This window comes from Danaus plexippus, assembly GCF_018135715.1.
Source record: "Danaus plexippus chromosome 29 unlocalized genomic scaffold, MEX_DaPlex mxdp_37, whole genome shotgun sequence".
NCBI lineage: Eukaryota > Metazoa > Arthropoda > Insecta > Lepidoptera > Nymphalidae > Danaus > Danaus plexippus.
Genome location: NW_026869858.1, coordinates 1,143,458 through 1,162,217, shown reverse-complemented (window position 1 = coordinate 1,162,217; position 18,760 = coordinate 1,143,458). Strand labels below are relative to the sequence as shown.

The following is an 18,760-nucleotide window of genomic DNA, read 5'->3' as shown; positions in this document are numbered from 1 at the left end:
ACTTCTTCAACTATTTTTTTTTTAAATATACTGAATTTAGTACTTTTATTCACTAAGTTAAATTCATTACTACAACAATTTTTTGGAGGAATAAAGGCAGTTGTAATACTTAATTGTGGTTTTTCTCAATGATGGACTTATTCCTGATGCTGGAAATAAAATTACTGTAACGGTCCCTACTCATTGGTCCGGAACTTTTGGGAAGACTATGAGTAATTATAACAAATAGGCGTTATACTTTGTTTAAGTGGACGAAGAGTAAACAATGTCGTCTTATCTTATAGTGTAATAATCATGAAAGTTAAGTGAAGATAGTAATGATTAAACCACTAACTGTTGTATATTTAAAACGTGTTTTATTCGTTTTTACGCAAAAAACACCGAATAGATTTGGGTGAATCTTACATATTCTCAGATTTAGCTAAGGAATAGCGCAGAGGGTGATTCTCCTCCAAAAAATTCACTTTGAATGAGGCTTCATAAAAAAAAACTCGCCTTAAATGATATTTTTCAAATTCACTCTTATTATTTATAATACATACATCGCCATTGTGCCAGCAAATGTAAAAGAAGTTACTCTGCCAAACCACTTCTAATAAGAGCATGCTGGGCTTTTGGCTGGAAATTAATTGGCACATTTCCAGATATTTCTTCTTCGCAAATGCGCCGCAATGTTAATGGATTCACAATTGACGGTGGAAGTTTGATTTGGACATTGACGAATGAGTGGATTTAGGACAATATGAAAAACTGTCAGGAGGAAATTTCACGTAATATTAATTGTATTTTAGGCCGATAATTTTTTTTTTAATCAAAGGATTGTGCATTGTTTTGCTGTAGTTTTTATTGGCTAAGTAAAAGTATTCTATAGTTACCGTAACTGGGTAACAGAAAGTTGAATTAAAATGAAATTAATTATGTTTATTTCATTACTGCTGGCAATTTACCAGTTTTTCTTTATTTTTTGTTGTTGGGATTTTTATGAAAAATTACGTCATATATACATATCACTATTGTTTAGTTTTCAAATTTGACTATTTCGCTGAATCAATTTGGGTAAGTAATATACAATAAAATATATAGAAATAATATTTTTTGCGGTAGCAAACACCATGGATCTAGAAATTGATTACCCTTACTAAGAATTTTTAATTGTCACTAAATACGGAGCGTGCAGAGTTTTCCATTCATACACCCCATGCTCGTATCGCGTGAAAAGTTTTCCGAATGAACAGGAAACGCAAACGCAAAAGAAATGAACTCGTAGTCAGGGTGCAGTTGTTGATTGTTATCTTCTTAAAAGCTTAAGACCATTAAAGTTGTATAAAATTATTTTAAGATATCATCCCCCCTTTATATAATTAGAATCTCCTTGGAATTTGATCGTCTTAGCTAATTTTGCTATTACGTAATTATTTGATTATCGCAAATTAATGAGAGCATTTCATGAAAGAGCTTAGAGTTATTGCGCTTTCTTTTGTACTTCAAGGGATATAAATTTTGTTTATCTCGTTGGATATTTGTGAAGCAAAATAAAAATGTTTCTAGGTTATAAAGTGTGAAAGTTTTTATGGGATTCGATGAGTATAAATTATTTAACATTACAGGACGAAGATTTCTTGTAATTTTTGTGTTAATTTATAATGTCAGTAACTTTATTCGTATAATTCACATCCCTTTACACTACTCACAAATGTTATATGCTGAAGATAGTGACTGTCTACTGTAGTAATCAGGCAAAATTTACAATGAGAGTTTGATAGAAACATCCAAAATTAAATAAAACATAAATATGTATAACTATCGTTAATCAGAACTGTCTTACCTTTCGTCCTTAGTGGACTCGCGTTTGAAATCTCTTCTGTGGGTCGGAGTAGCGGCAACTGAGTGACTCGTTAAGGATGGAGTGGCTGAGAGGATCTCTCTGACAGAAAGAAACTTGGTTTAATATTGGATACATTTTACATGAGGTTCTGAATCTGAATATTTTTTACATCTGTATGAACAAAGTGATTATAATTCATTACCAGAGAGTTGGGATAGGAAATATATATATATATATATATGTTATAGTTACTTAGATTTCCACCGATATATTGACTCATCACGTTGTTAAAACAATCGATGTTTCAACACAACTATCCTGCCTTAATCTTGTTGTAATTATACGGAATTGAAAAATGAATTGTGAGTTGGGCTATAGCCTATAACATATTTTAAGATATTTTACATACATCGCTGTAAGGTCTCAACAGAACTTGTGTAACACCTTTTTCGTGAAGTAGCCACAAACATCCTTACGTCATACGATATACCCACAAACTCCTGCGTGTATCATATTTATTTATATCAGTATTCAAAATTATACAAAATATTTACAATACCATAGATATTATTATAATTTAACATTTTTGTACTACAAGTGCAGTTATCAAGGCAATGATTTTGTTCATAGTACATTTTCTAAATACATTTTTTTCGAAATTAAAGACAGAAGAGAAGTTTTCATACGCGGATCAAGTACATAGTTTTCATTTGTAACTTTTTTTAGTTCAAAGCACTTATGGAACACCCTGTATAACGGCATGAAATTAAGTTATTCCACAACCACACCGGACAATTACAAAACAGCCACAGAAGTTTATAAAATATTCAAACAAATTTATATTTAATTCTGAACATATTTGAATTCAATCGTATATAAGTTCTCCATTAATACGTAATTGGCTCCGAGCACGAATGGCATTGATAGTTTAAACTGTGGTTATTAAATAACAACATAGAGCGCGGTCAGTGAAGCGTCTGTTGCAAATTGATTGATATATATAAAGAGCTTACTTAAATGGTCTGCATCTAAAGTTTTCTCTTCCAACTTTTAGGGTTCTATAATGTTGATATAATGATACGATATGATCTAACGATATGATATGATCTAATTATACGATATGATAATGAATAGTAACTATAATGTAAAACATAAGTATCTAAGCGCTTTAAATATTACGGTATTTGTTAAGCTGTGTACTACCTCAATGTATTTTGAGAAATCAATTGCGATTGGTTTTTAATTTTTGAAAAATCGTAAGACATCGCTAATTGCTGGCTAATTTAGGAGAGGTGATGGAACAGAAGTAAACGACTAGTATATATATATATATATATATGCATAAAGGATACCACATTGAAGATAGGCTTTTAGATATGTTCCTATTGATAGCATTAAACGCAACGATGATATTAAATGTATGCATATAAATGGGGTGTATTTGTAATTTATGCATCATAATCAGACGATTTTTCGACTTTGATTGATTTAAATCAATTATACTTTCTGTTGAAATACGAAACACATTTGACATTACTGTGTACCAGAATATTATAGTCGTATATCATAGTGATTATAAAATATTTCTAAAGAATATTTAGAACAACTATGTCATCCAGATTTACTTAGAGTATTTTGTAACTCTACATTGTAATTAAATTCGATTGCTTTCAGCGGCCGCCATCGTGGGACGAAATGAAAGTGTCTGTTAGTTCGTCTTGCTATTTGTCATATAACGCCAACGATTTCTTGATTATTTTGGATACTACACTACATATATATGTATATTTACTTTTTATTAAATATTTTTAATGCTGATCTATGAAACTAAATTTCCAAAGTCAACTGTAAAGCTATGGTCACACTTAAGCATTTTTTGCTATCATTATAATCTTAAAAGCTATGTATTAAAAGTAAAAAGTAATAAAATTATGATAATTTATATCATTCATTACATTTAACGTTATAACTGCTCCGTATCATTCCACTGTTCAATTATATTTATGCATTTATGAGTGAGTTAAATAAGAATATCTTTGGCTTTCAAAATTCATAAATATATATATATAAAAGACTTTCTATTGATTCACGACATCTCTGGAACCAGAAGGCGTAGCCACTTGAAATTTGGTAGGAATATTTCTTTTGTTGATTAGAGGTCAGCTTACAGCGGACTTGACGAAATTCCCCAAACTTTGTGAGCATCAGCTTTGAAAAAATCCCGTTTTTTTTTAAATATCGACCCTAAATGCTCCAAGTTTTGTAGGAGTGATCTATGTGTATATGCGTATGGGCTTGTTAAGTATTCTAAAATATTAGTTTGATTACATAAAGGAGAGTAAAATTGTAACGATAATCAATTACAGTCGCTGAAAGCATATCTATCAATAGAATGGACACATTAGTATCGTAAATAACATTAAATTAAAATTATTTATATTAAAAAACCGTGTTTTATGTATATATTATAGTTATTTTATTTTGGAAAAATGAAAACTTTTTATTCACAGATGTTTTTGTATGAACATTTCGTTTGTGAAAATCTTATTCATATTTTTATTATTTGCCTTTACGTACGTATTTTTCAACCACATTTAATGTATTTATAAAAATATTTGCAACTTAATTTATGTACCCGTTTAAATATTTTGCTTGATACAAATATGTCATTAAGTCATTACTTTTATATTCAACTTGTTTTTACAACACAGTGGTACGCAGTCGAAAAGTAATTAGGGCAAGGTCTTGGCATGTTCTTGTCCCACATACGCCTCAACGTCGATAGGATTTCATCTTTCTATCACAGCGTCCAAGAGACTTGATGAAGTCTTTTAAAAAATTCACAATTTTGTGGATGTGAAGGTAAAATTTTTTTGGTAGTGACATGTTTTAGTCTTTCCGGTGAGTTGTTGGTCAATAATTTGTGTTACTTATGCGCTATTTCTGTCTAATATCAGATTAATCCGTAAAATGGATGTAATTTTGAATGCTTATTTTATTTGAGTTTACATTTTCTGTTAATTTAAATGAAACCAATATATTTCGGATATACTACGCGGATTTTATTATTCTAAAACTACTTACTCCCGACGTTTCGGTTACTTTTCAGCAACCTGGATCACGGGCAGACGAGACGAGATGTGTATAGTATATCCGAAATATATTGGTTTCATTTAGATGAATAAAACTCGCGAGTCTTAGATCTTATTTTCTGTTAATATTTAGATAACATTTTTATCGATTCTATTTCAGTAGAATACAAGAAAGAATACAATATAATTATTTACAGTTACAATAAGTATGCTATCTGAATAACATAATTAGTTGAATTAATACGTTTTTTGTTACTATTTGTTTCTTTTGTAATTTATTTTTTTGATATACATTTTATATATTATTTGCAGGACAAACTAACACTGTATAAAAGTTAGTAGAAAATTAAATTACTTTCTTTGACAATTAAAATTTTGTAGTTATAAAAAGGGATTAAGCAAATATTTAAACGTGGTAAGATCTATTACATCTCCAGGTCTCCCGACTGGAACATACGAGAGCTGTCGTAACCAGCGGCCTGGTAAGTGGTTCTTCGTAATTTGGTAAGCACCAACCAAAATTTGTTAGCACGAATTGTCAAATGTTGGCTCGAAGCCAACATAAAAAAGAACAAATCATATAATCAGCTATTTATTTTCAATACTATATTGATAAAGCAGTATTACCTGAGTTCTCTGAGAAAAGCACCGAAGAAGGGTATCAGTCTGCATTCAGGCATCATAAGAGCTCGTCCCAGGGCTCGTTCGTACTCCGCAGATAGTAAGGCAGCTGAGAGGAAGTCCAGGGTTGGCAGCGGTTCCTCTGATATGCTCAACCAGAATGACTTCAGTTTGTGAGACCTGGAACAACAAATTTATTTAATATCAACAAACCCTTTCCTCAAACGAGGAATTGAGGTCGTAGACTGAAACCAATAGTTTGGTACCAACAATATAAAAACAAAAGATGGATATATCTCAAGAACAAAGACATGTTATTAGAGGAAAACTTAACAAATATATAACGAAGTCGCGTATAAGCTTTTTATATGTCTATGTCCAGTTGGGCGTGAAATTATGCGCCCTAGAATTCAACACTATAGAGAATCATAAAGTAAATCATAATTTATTAAAGCCGGAGAGTAATTCAGGCTTTGATTGAGTAATACTCAATAATTACATTGATTACGGCTTCTTGTTAACTATCTATAATTTATATAGATTGAAAAATAGAGATGTTAAATTAACGTATTAGAAAATTCGAAAATTTTATTTGAATTTACAACTACCTTCTATAAATTTTTTATGTTATGACTTTCCTGTCGCGTGATGTCAATCAATATTTATTCATTGAATAATTTATTCGTCATTTATGCCATTATATTTTCATCTCATCTCATCATCTATGTAATAAAATTGTTTGGTGAGAGACTTACGTTAAACTTTATTTAAAGACTTAAAGTAAAATTTAAGTAACTTTAATTAAATGCTATTTAATTTTTTTTAGAGTTTTTAAAATTTTATATTCTCATACATTAGTTTCAAACGTTTGACTACAATCCATTGTCAATGCTTTTTCAGTGCGCTTAGTACGAGTAACATCGTCACACTTTACACAAAGCGTTTCCTGTTTCTCACAGAATAACCTACATTAATTCTAGAATGTGCTACGATTGATGAGTTACAACTGTTTACTCTCCGTATTCATACCGAAGAGTCAATCATAATTAATGTATTCGTTAAATAATGAAAAGAACTTTATATAAAAACAAACTGTTATTTTGTATTTTCTAAAAAAAAAAAAGTTTAAAAAATTCTTACCAAGTGTAATTTATATAATATAAATACTTTTTGGTCGGTTTATGTAATTGTATTTAGTAAATTATAACAATCTTTTTACGTATTTAAGCCCCATTTTCTTATAGAAGATAGTGTTGTTAAAAAGCTATCAAGGTCCTTTATGTACGCGGAACTTATATCAAGTTAAAAGAACATCGCCGGAGCAACACCGTTGTATGGATAGAATATCATATAACGAGTGACGTTACTGACTTCGAACGAACTTGGCCGTGGGGACCAGAAGACTCCGAAGTCACACAAGAGATGGCGTTGCTATCCTAACATAGAGGCAATCATGTAGTCTTAGGTAAAGGTGATAAGTAAGTTTTTGTAGTTTTCCTGGAACCTTTGGCTGGTGGAGAAAGGCATAATAAAAATAATATATAATTAATTGGCGTTTAATGTAATTGAATTTTTTACGGTTATTTATGAACAAATACATTATTTTATGTTAAATGCCTTAAAAACTTTTCAATTTGGACCACTATGACACTAACCTAAGTGCTTAAACTCCGTATTTGTATTTGTCTTGTATGTATGTTTGTCAATTTCATAAAATACATTATTAAATTTGTTGGAGTTTTACATCTCATCAGCCATAATTAAATAGTATTAAAAAAAAGTTCATTAATCTTTAAAAACAGAGTAATTTTAAAGTTATTCCAAATTTTAAAGCTGACGTAGTAAATAGTGTGTAATATTTCGTTGCACACCCGCTGGCGCCCGGCAATATATAAAACGGTTCAAAATGAAACAAGAGCCTTAAACGAAGTGGCAGTTAGAGTGCGTTTTTCTTCAAATAAAAGTCCGCTATCAACTGCAAAGTGACGGCTACTCTAAATTAGATTTTATGTCCCGTTTCAATTTATTTCACTAAATAAAGCACATCTGCTCCTTTTCATTTGATGAATGCGAGCGCTGGAGGTCTCTATATATCATAGTTCTTTGCAAGTCTTGTTATTTAAAACTGTTCGGGAAACTTGAGTTTTATAGCCATTAGCTATATAGGTATGTCAGTTGGACTTTACACAGTTTGTTTTAGTAGTTGTCAGTGGAAAATTAAATTAAATTTTTTTTGGTCACCACTTAAATACTTGTAATCTTTTTGGGAAAGACATTGTTTAAGTATTTCAATAAAAAAAATATTTTAATTAAAGTGACATTTCAATTTAGACGTTATTTCTCTTATTAAAAAAGTATTTATTGTTATTGTCGTATCGTAATATTGAATTAATTAGTAAATTTTATCTTCATTATTTTACAAATCAATATACTTGTCCAGGGATTATTATTAGAGTATGTTCACGAAATATTATTTAAACTAAGCAGCGAGAGTTTTCTATAGCGCACCTGCTAGACTCACCAAATCTTCATTAAAATACAAGATAACTTATGTTACAAGGATATAAACGTTATTTAAACATTTTGCACATTGAGATAAAAAACAATCAAGTGAAATAAACACTGACAGAAGATAGTAAAATCCCATAAATTATAGCAAAGTTAAGAAAATTTAATGTAACTTATTGTTAAGGGGCAGAAAACGAGGACAGGATATAAATTCCTTTAATAGAATAAGGAACATTCTTATAACATTTTAAATATTGTACACAGAACAGAATTCCTTTGTAAATTATACACAAAATACCTTCTACGTGTATTCAAGATATTTTTATGGGAAGTGAGTCTGTAAAATATTACAATAGGCTGCATTTTATGCTGGTTGTTGTATGTTACAAGTGGCGCCATCTGTGCCGTACTAATTGTAATATACTATAATCCTTAGAATTATTTTTATGACTGATCATAATTAAATATAATACTGAAACATTGTAATTCTGTAATGGCAACATTTGAGTATCAACTTGTATTTGAAAACTATTAATACTGGCTTCAGAAAATTTATAGGACATTACTGGAAGTAACGCTGGACATTAAATAGCAAGACTGTAACTCTACCTCGAACTAGTAGTTCGTGTTTGAAAAATAATACAACCGAATAAGTTTTCATTATACATCTGTTTCCAAATCTACTTTAGAGCGATGTAATGTAATGTATATATAAATAAAAATTTACTATATAAATAATATATTTTCATAGTCATAAAGTTGTTGGCAGTAATGCCAATATTTTATTTATTTTATATTACATATATAAGACTATTTTTGTTTCTTCCTTCGTTTAGTTTGTTCCACTTTAATTGCTTAACCGAATATAATATCACGTTTGTATTATATTTTTACAATGGTTAAATACTCGTATAACAATATTTTGTTTTGTCGTACAGCGGTCAAATGTTGCCATAAGCTTACATGAGTGATAAAGGGTCACATTTTTCATTAATTAGATCGGACAATAAAATTTTATTCACTCGATTAGACTAATTATTGGATAATTTATGACGGGGATAAAATTTTCAGCACTTCAGAATGATTTGTGCCTTAATTTTCAACAAATTCTATGCAAGAGAAGGCCTTTTATACCTTTATACTCTTATCAACATTGCTTATTACAATTTTATATTTCTAATGTATTTTTAGTATATACAAGTTTTGTGTCGCAACTTTGTCCGCATAGATTTTAGACTGGGACTTACAGAACGACCAAGTGTGTTACAACCAGCAGAGACGTATGTGTCAAATTCGTTTAAGTGATTTTTTCAAACAACAAATAAATATATCAGGATATCAATAAATCTATATAGCTCCAAAAACAGCTTCAGCTATATATATATATATATAATACAAAGAATAATAAAATAGAAATAGCTTCGGGATTTCCATTTATACCAAAAATCAATAGCTTTGTATTCATACGTACAGTCACCGCAAACTGTCAACTTAGTTTCATACAATTCAAATGAAAATAAATTACCTATTTTATACATACATATATCCTATTTTTGACTAGAGTTATAAAAATAATTTAATTCCTTGCGTTATTTAAACCAATTACGTAATACTTATTGTAACTATATTTAGTAGATTTGACACGTGTAGAATCGAACCCGCAACCGGGACATATTTCAGGCGCTTCCTCAACTGAGTCATCGCGTCCTTACTAAAGTCATTCATAGTTGATCATTTTATATGCTTTAATTTTTTCTGCTAGTTTAAAATATACTAAAAAATATTAATCACAATACAATTGCAATAAGTTCTTTATTCCGATTGTAATTGGATTTTAAAATAATCCATGATTTTATTTAAGTGATTTAATTTATTTGGTCGTGAGCGTTTAACGCGAGTTAGATAAGGACACCTTAAACCTACACCTGGGTCGCAAGTCCCAGGCTGTTGAAGCTCCTCTCCCTGCAACGATGGTCCCGGCACCCGCACGGTGAATATGTGGAACGATGAGAAGTTTCGTCTCGTCTGTTACTAAAAGCTACTAGTCCTCAATAAAATCATATTAAATTTTTATATGCTTTATCGTCGTGAAATCACTAAAGGTATTATGCGAAAGATTTCAATAACCTATTATGTCTGTAAGTGTCACTATAAATGTATTCACATCTGATATCATTTTCAGGGAATGTCTGGAGACGGATACATATAATAGTGTTATACATTTTATTTGCAGCTGTTTTTTTTGCACTCAGATCCGATACTGTACTTTTTGTTACTCTTAAGTCTTCTTTAGCATAACATAAGACGCGAGAGTATTTGACAGACAGGCTCTTAAACCTTTGTATATATTTTCATATACATTATACAATAGAGATAACGTTTTTTTAAAAACTATTGTCTAAATATGTCATACTTATTCAAGAGGCACTGACGTTATTTTTATTTCAATAAACAAAGCGAGAAATATAGAAATAAGTGGCTTTCGTTGTTCAAAAAACATTTTTATTGTTTCAAATAAATATTTTTGTTGTACACTAATATAATTGTTAATACAGTACCCCTCTCTATCACGGTTGGGTAACTGGTATTGGAAAATAGCTGTAGCTGAACCTACAACACATTTCATTTTGGCATTGTTTCTCTAAGCCTAGTAAATTAAACAGAATGTATGCTTGGTTAGGAGGAATATGATTTTGTTAAATATTCATTTGTTTATTTGTAAATGAAATAATTCGTTTGATACTGATATTACATTTATATATATATAAAATATTATTTCATTAAACCTTTGTCATAATATAATCAAAAATCTCTTAATGAAAATATTTTCAATATCAGTTTGAATTTTCATTTTAAATTCGACGTCTCGATTACCTTCCTAAAGCCGTGTCTACAGAAAAATAAAATAAAACTGTCGTAGTGACACTGACGAAGCAACACTTTCATTTTATAAAAATTCTAAACGTTGAAATTCGAACAGGCGGATGTGGTTTTAAAACAGTCCTAGTCTATACTAGCATGCCCAATTATATAAAAATACACCTGTATGCCCATCATTAAGGTGTTTTTTTTATATAAAATCAATAAAATATATAAGATCACACACACTATCACAGCTCACACACACATATACATCGATCCGCGAACATTCCTCAATGTGTGTGACGTCACTGAATGTTAAACATAATGTTTATATTCTACTATTGAACGTGAAAGACCTTAAGGTGATGTCATAAATAATTTAATAAAAATATAGCAATACAGGACTATCCTATTCGGAATCGGTTGGTAATGCGTAAACAATCGATGGTAGCAGAACCCACGGAACTGTAATTGCGACGAATGATTTACGATGTGATGAATATAAAATAAACGGATTCAATATTAGTTCTGGATGTTACGCGATATTACGATTACAATATTGATGTTATAATGTGTTCGAGGTACAGTTTCGGACTTGATCCTTAATGTCCAGCGTTACTTCCAGTAATGTCCTACAAAATGGCTGAAGCCAGTATTTATAGTTTGCAAATACAAGTTGATACTCAAATGTTGCCAGTACAGAATAACAACGGTTCAGTGTTATAGTTAATTCTGAACAGTCATAAAAATTATTCTAAGGATATAGTATATTGTAATTAGTACGGCACAGAGGGCGCCACTTGTAACTAATAATGTTATTGTCATATTTACAATATACATATATGTTAATTGGAAGCAAATAATAATTTAGGTTTTGGTTAATTTAAATTTTGCAACACTACCCTAAAATACAATAAATACATATTATAAAACAAAGTCCCTCGCCGCGTCTGTCTGTCCGTCTGTTCGCGATAAACGGAAAAACTACAGCATCGCTTATCAAACAGTTATCACCGCTCCATAGCGTGATTCTCGAGGAAGGTTTTAGTATATAATTTGTTAATGTTTTTGTATTTACTTGTGTGTTCATTAACGATATTTGTTAAAGATGTCGGGAAAACATGAGCCGTCTGAGAGCTTTTAACGAAAACGCTGCGTAAAGTCTTTGAGATATACCAAAACAATATACGGTAGAATTGTGTATCTTATATAGGTCTACAGAAAAGTCCGCGGTTGCATATGTCTATACCTTAAGGATAACATACTATATCCATTTTACAACTTTTAAAAATTTGCATTCCTAAAGCGTTTATTGGAATGCTATTTACATAAATACGGTTTTAAGTCTTATGAAAATAAATTACTTCGTTTTCAAGCCTACATCGGTATCTGTAAATAACTTTTTAATCATTTAAATCGGGCGTACCGTTTGAAAGTTATCATAATATAAGTTTAATAATTCTCAAAATTAAATAGGCTATTTTATATTTTTTGTAAAAAGCCCCTGCGAAGCCGGGGCTGGTACCTAATATATATATAAAGATATATAATTTATTGAACCTTTTTTATTCCTAGTAGCTCTTATTTATGAACAGCCTTTATTAACTCGCGATTATGTTATTTCGCACCAGATAACTATACTTGGACCGAGTTTTGGCTCTTTTTTATTCTCGTGTAGCCATTATTGGCTATCATCTCATGTATGAAAAAACAAACATAAAATGTAGGACGGATTTTATGTATATAGAAAAATATTTTACTATATTCGTTCTAGGCACTTTATTGGATCACGTAGATTTGTATGGACATGCCGAAAAACTATCGTCCCTTTTAAAGTTATTCGCACTGAAGAGATCTTGAAGTCCTTTAGAATGTGAGATGAATTTTTTTTTTACACGAATAAAAAGGTTTTTACATAAAAAGGTTAGCTTATTTTAGTCATGCCAAGGTTATATAACGATGCGGGATGAATGTCGTCTAACAAACCCTTACAGATTATATGTAATCGAAAAAGCACCTTAAGTGTATGAGATAAGATTTAAATTTGTTTAAACTTTGCTCAACCAAGATATTTTAAGTGCCAGAATATGGAATGTTGTGAAATATTGTTGAAATTAATTTTTTTCTTTTTTCGAAATATTCGTCCTAAGTCATCATCATAAATAAACACGGTTTTATTTATTGAATCTTTTATCTTTTGGGAATGTTAGGTTTCGATTCGTAATTACCTTATAATATATATTTTATTATAAAAAAATATCCTATATATCCCCTGCAAGAATTTAAATTTTTTTAACTAATCATGATTTTTTTGTCAAATTGACTCGTTTCTGTTTTAGGCAATGAGTCGATGATTTTATTGAACTTATACAATATAAAAAAAATATGGTCTAACGCAAAGAATAGCTTATACCAGTTAGAGATGCAATTAACCGAAGGAAGTGGAAAGGTATAATGAACAAAGTATCTAGAACCTTTTTCGACACAACCTTCAGTAATGAAGAAGACGACAAAGAAGAGAAGATAAGATTAAAATTGTTTTAGGATATTGATATGAAAAAAATTTAACACTTTCAAGCAGAGCTGTGAGACAAGCTTTCTTGTTTGTTGTCTTCCTTAATAATAAGGTTTGAACTATTTTTTACCGCGAGAACCTAGGCTTTGGGACATAAAAACGGCATTGCCTCATCAAGTTTGCAAGTTATGTATAAGATAGTACTATTGGTTGACGTAACTTTATATTATAAGTAAATTGATTTTACATTTTATTAGCTAGACTTTATTAATTTCAAATTTGGTTAGGTAGAGAGAGGTGGTAAGTAGAAACATATTTTTAAATGTTTTTTTTGCTAAAAATATGAGTCTCTTTTCAAATTTGGTTAGGTAGAGAGGAGCTTGGACGTTGGAGGTGAGCGTTTAACGCGAGGGAGATAGGGACGCCTTAAACCTACCCCTGGGTCGCAAGTCCCAGGCACTGTTGACGCTCCTCTCCCTGCAACGATGGACCCGTCACCAGCACGCGAATCCATGGTATGCTGAGAAATTTTCGTCTCCTCGTCGCCTTATATTAATTATTTAACACAAAATTACATAAATTCCAATCGTTTTAACGCGTGTTTATTATTTATACAACTTGTTATCAACAGCCAACGATGGCTTAATACTCTCTCGTATAATTCAATATTGAAAACGTTCCTTGAATTTTCATAAATATTTAACAATATTTACCTCCAAACAAAACCAAACAGAATATCCTTTGAAATGTAATGTAATGTATGTCACAAATGCCAAAGTATGTTATCTTAGTTTATTATCTAAATAACATATGTATGTAATGTGTATTTTATATATTGTTTCTTCCAAGAAATAAAAACAAACTTGTAATAATTTCATTGAGGTCTAAGACATTTTCGAGTATTCATTATAATGAAACCTAATATTTTTAAGATTTACTAAGCGTACTGCCGTGCATCTGACCCATGTTGTCTAATAAGATCACAAAGTAACCGTTTTCTTGCCTCGCGAAAATTTAAGTTCGTTGTGAGTAAAAGTATCATTTTAAAAAACGAAATAGTATGTCGTACATAGGAAAAAAAAACTGTGGAAGCAGGCTACTTGTGATGCGGGTTATGTCAAGAGACGTAAATGTTAGGAGGGTCATTGCATGAACTATGTACATAGGTCTTTATTTTGCAACTTTCAAGTTAAGTGTTGACTTAATTCTTTATATATAGTTGTTAAGCGTTTACTGTTTGAGGACGGACGGATAGTAAGTACAATGTAATAATCCCATACCAATTTCCCTACATTGAACTCGATAATTTATCTTACTTTAGAAGCATTCTTCTCTCTGTATGTAAATAGTGGTATAGATATAACTATATGTTAAAATTAAAAAGCTATACATATTGTATTTTGCACGTAAAATTAATAACGTTGCTATTTACTTCCGGTATGGGGTTAAAATGATTCCTTAGATGAATATACTGATACGTAAAGGCTTGGTAGTTTATTAATACAGCGATTGGAAAGGAAGTTGTAAGTTCATATATATATATATATATATATATATATGTTGGCTCAATTTCACTTATTTTCCAAATGATGACGAAGCTCAAACATAACAGGAGTGTATTCATTTTCATGGCTGCATTTTAAAACAGTAGACCCAAACTGTCGCTTCGCATAATCTGTCACGATTTGTTTCGCCCATAACTTTTTATTAAGTTGATAAATCTGTGTGAAGTAACAGGTTCAAATTGTGTTTTAATTTTATTTTTTATTTATATTTTTTTATACGCATTTTTGTGGCGTATCTTGTTATACGCGAGAGTTTTTTATTCTACTTATGTTACTAATGAAAGTTTGTGAGCATGTTTGCACGTTTGTAACTCTTTCACGCAAAAAAATACTCGATAGATTTTGGTTGAGTTTTACAGTAAAATAGAATAGACATTAAAATTAAACATAGGCTGGAATTTGTCCAACATTTCCGTGTACGTGCTTGTTCACGGTATGTATCAAAACGCTATCTTTTTCTCTGACCAAAAACTGAAGGAAAAAACTGATATATATTCAAAATACATGCATATTATGTTCGTTTTGAAGTAATTGCCATATGTAACAAAAATATTGTCCCGTCATCCCAAATTTTAATTTTACGTAAACGTTACAAAGGAACCTTAGACTGGAAGTCCTTAAGAGGAATGTATGCTTTGAACCGAGGCGTCGAGAAATTTAAGAAGGGAGAAACTTTGTGAGAAATTTAACTTCGAAATTTTGCTTGGAGAAAGGAAAATTTTGTGCCAGGTCCTTAAACTTTAACAAACAATGAAATAACAAGAAATTTATCTTTTATTATTCTAATTAATAATGTAACAAAGAAAAATATAATCATCGATTAATAATGAAGTTAAACTAGTTTCTGTTCTTGAACAAAGCGTTGGATTTGATGGCGTGGAATTGTGTGTAACGTGACCTTTTATTTGAAACGTATTTAAATTTTAAACTCACTTTAAAAAAGGTGCAGTGGTAGGATTGGTGGACTACATGCTCGACAGTTACCATCTGTATTCAAACGATAGTTGTTGTGTAACTTTTCATCCACCTCTAACGGTGAGTTTAGGAGCATTGGAACTTTTTCGCCCTATAGATTGCCTTTTCTATTTAATTCGACTTGACGGTCAAACTAAAACAATGCCTGGTCCTAGAGCAACATCCAGGAGGTATAAAAGTGGATTGTTGCTGTTAATTATAAGAGACTGACATATTGAAATGTGAATTGGGATCTTTTAGATTGACTAACTTGTTTTTGATGCTTAGGAGGACATTTAGAAGAGGGTTATTTTTGACCAAGTCAGTTTAGCAGTAACTTGAGAAGTAGACAGCCAAACTCTTGATACCTTTTGAAAAAGTTTACTTAAATCAAACTCCTCTCGCAAGGTTTGATGGTGTGTAGTCTGTTACGAACGCGAAACATATTGAACAATAAATGAACATCGCCGGGGCAACATCGTTGTATGGATAAAATATCATATTACAAATGACGTTACTGAATCCGCGGAACTAACACCAAGCCGTCTGAATCAGAAGATTCCTGATACCACACAAGCAATGGAATGGGATCACTATCCTAACATCGGGGCAATCATGTAGTCTTAGGTATAGGTTATGAGTTTTAATATGTAATTTTTATTATAATATACATATAAGTAAGTTCGTAGTTTTCCTGGAACCTCTGGTTGCCACCCTATATAATTACTCTTCTTATACGTTCTGGTTTCTGAACAGGATGCATCTTCTTGTGGAACTTCTTGGTTGCAATCTGGTGGTAGCGTCAGCAAGTAGTTTCCGCCGGCCTACAGTCTAGAGAAAGCTGAAGGCCGAAAGAAACCCCTGCCGAAAGTACACCATAATTCTTCAGTGTTCTCTTGCTTTTCTTTCTTGATGACCAACATTCCCTTTGTCAAAATACATATCTTTGGAATTTGTAACGAATAAATTTACAATATGCTGTTTAAAAAACAAAATTCATTATTATCCTATACCGACTATTATGGGAAAAAATAAAAATGGGACTTCAATGAGTGAGATGATAGTTGTATGTTTTAATAGAGGTTTTTTATTTGTGAAAATGACTTTTACTTAGATTAGGACATGGCGAGACATTGTTAGCTACATCCGGTTTGAACAGGAGTCAAAATACCTTATAAATACATATATTATTGGTATATTGACTATTTATTACAAAACTAGTTTATGTCTGCGACTTCATCTGCGTCAATTGCAGAATAAGAATTGTATAGCTGTTCCGGCGAACTCTGTTCTACCTTAGAGGTAGTAAATATCTATATTTTGGATTTTATTAAGTATTTTTTTCTTTTTATTTAAAAATTCTGTGAGGTATCCTATTTCCATTTTCTGGGTGTAAGCTAGCTCGCCGCCATTTTTCAGTCAAATCCGACTAGACAGCTTGTGTTAGAAATAGTATAACTAACACAACACTCTTTTATATATATATTAACGTAACAATTATTAAACTATGAATTGATATGAAGCCTTTTCATTCTTTAAGAAACTATTTCCACGAGTTGAGTATCCGAGTATTTATACTATATTATATATTTTGGTGTTCAGATGTAAAGGTTGTAATGTTTTTAATACATTCCTTACAGTATCTATAGAGTTCAATTCTAGGGGAATTGCACGTTTCATATGGTAAAGATAATTTTGCATGTTCCAGGCTATAACGTATCTTTGTGATGAATTCCATGCATTCAACATAAGGCACTCGGCTATCGATCCATGTTGATTTTGCGAGATGGTTCTACCTAGGGATTTAAAAGCCTAGACAACAGCTAGACTCGACACAAACAACGTTTTAAGTTGAAAGTAGTGGTAGTAAATTATTATTATTAAATAAGATCAACATTTCTAGCCTCGGAAGTTGATATTTTTATTTCATTTAAAATATCCTGGGAGCATTCACATGGTATTTTTATATTATTTATTGTAATCTTACTTCAAAGAAGATAAATTCTTTTTGATATTGATATTGAAATCTAAAATATTATCTAGGAAGTAATACTACTTCGGTTCGCCTTCGATATTACAAGCGAACGTTGGATGAGAAAGGAATCACGACGTGAATATTTCTTTGGTTAGAAATCGATTTTTATTTATGTTTCATAATTTCTTTGAATAAGTTTTAAAAATATTTTAAAATTCTGTTGCTTTCGCTGAAAATATTAGTCTCATGATTCACGTATTGGTAATAATTATATTTAAAAAAATATAAAATAAAACTTCTTTACTTGTGTTGTTATTTCTTCTGCTAGTAGTTTATTTTTTTTTAACTGTTACTACGCTGATACGTTTTTTAGTATTGGACGGAAAAATAATTAAAGAAGCATTTTGTAATTCTTATTACTAGTGAAGAATGAGAAAATATCTTAGTCATAGATCTATGTACTCACTTTAATCCTGCGACGATTTCCATGGCACCGTTAAAATTTCCAATATTCCAACAGGTCAAGGCCACTCTGAGGATGCAGGCGAGGGTAACCTTCCTCTCCTCAGAGGAAGCCTGGCTCAGCACCAGCTCTGTCACCCATGCTGACACCTGAACACAATCAGTTATTTATTTACAGCTTTTAATGTGTCCAATAAAATAATACCAATTTCTTAACTGTCGCGAAATAATTATAACTATTTATTTTTGGGCTAGCTCAGATGAAAATGACAAAAAATGTTATTCAATATTTAGTTTTAAAACTGTTATGGATGGTTAAATAAAGTCTACAAAATTTTGCTTCTGAAGTTGGAAGGTTTTTTGATAAGTGAATTTATAGAG

General features: G+C 30.9%; 1 protein-coding gene across 1 annotated transcript in view; it reads right to left on the bottom strand.

Annotated features, from left to right (window-relative positions):
• Positions 1-18,510, bottom strand: part of LOC116776905 (1-phosphatidylinositol 4,5-bisphosphate phosphodiesterase epsilon-1-like) — a 49,345-nt gene extending 30,835 nt beyond the window's left edge. Inside the window, exons 1-3 of the mRNA XM_032670203.2 lie at positions 18,384-18,510; positions 5,545-5,718; positions 1,826-1,924 (exon numbers count right to left, since the gene is read on the bottom strand). Of these exons, the coding sequence (XP_032526094.2) occupies positions 1,826-1,924; positions 5,545-5,718; positions 18,384-18,406 (296 nt within the window). The 5' untranslated portion in view covers positions 18,407-18,510. The remainder of the gene's footprint in view (positions 1-1,825; positions 1,925-5,544; positions 5,719-18,383) is intronic.
• Positions 18,511-18,760: the final 250 nt, after the last annotated feature.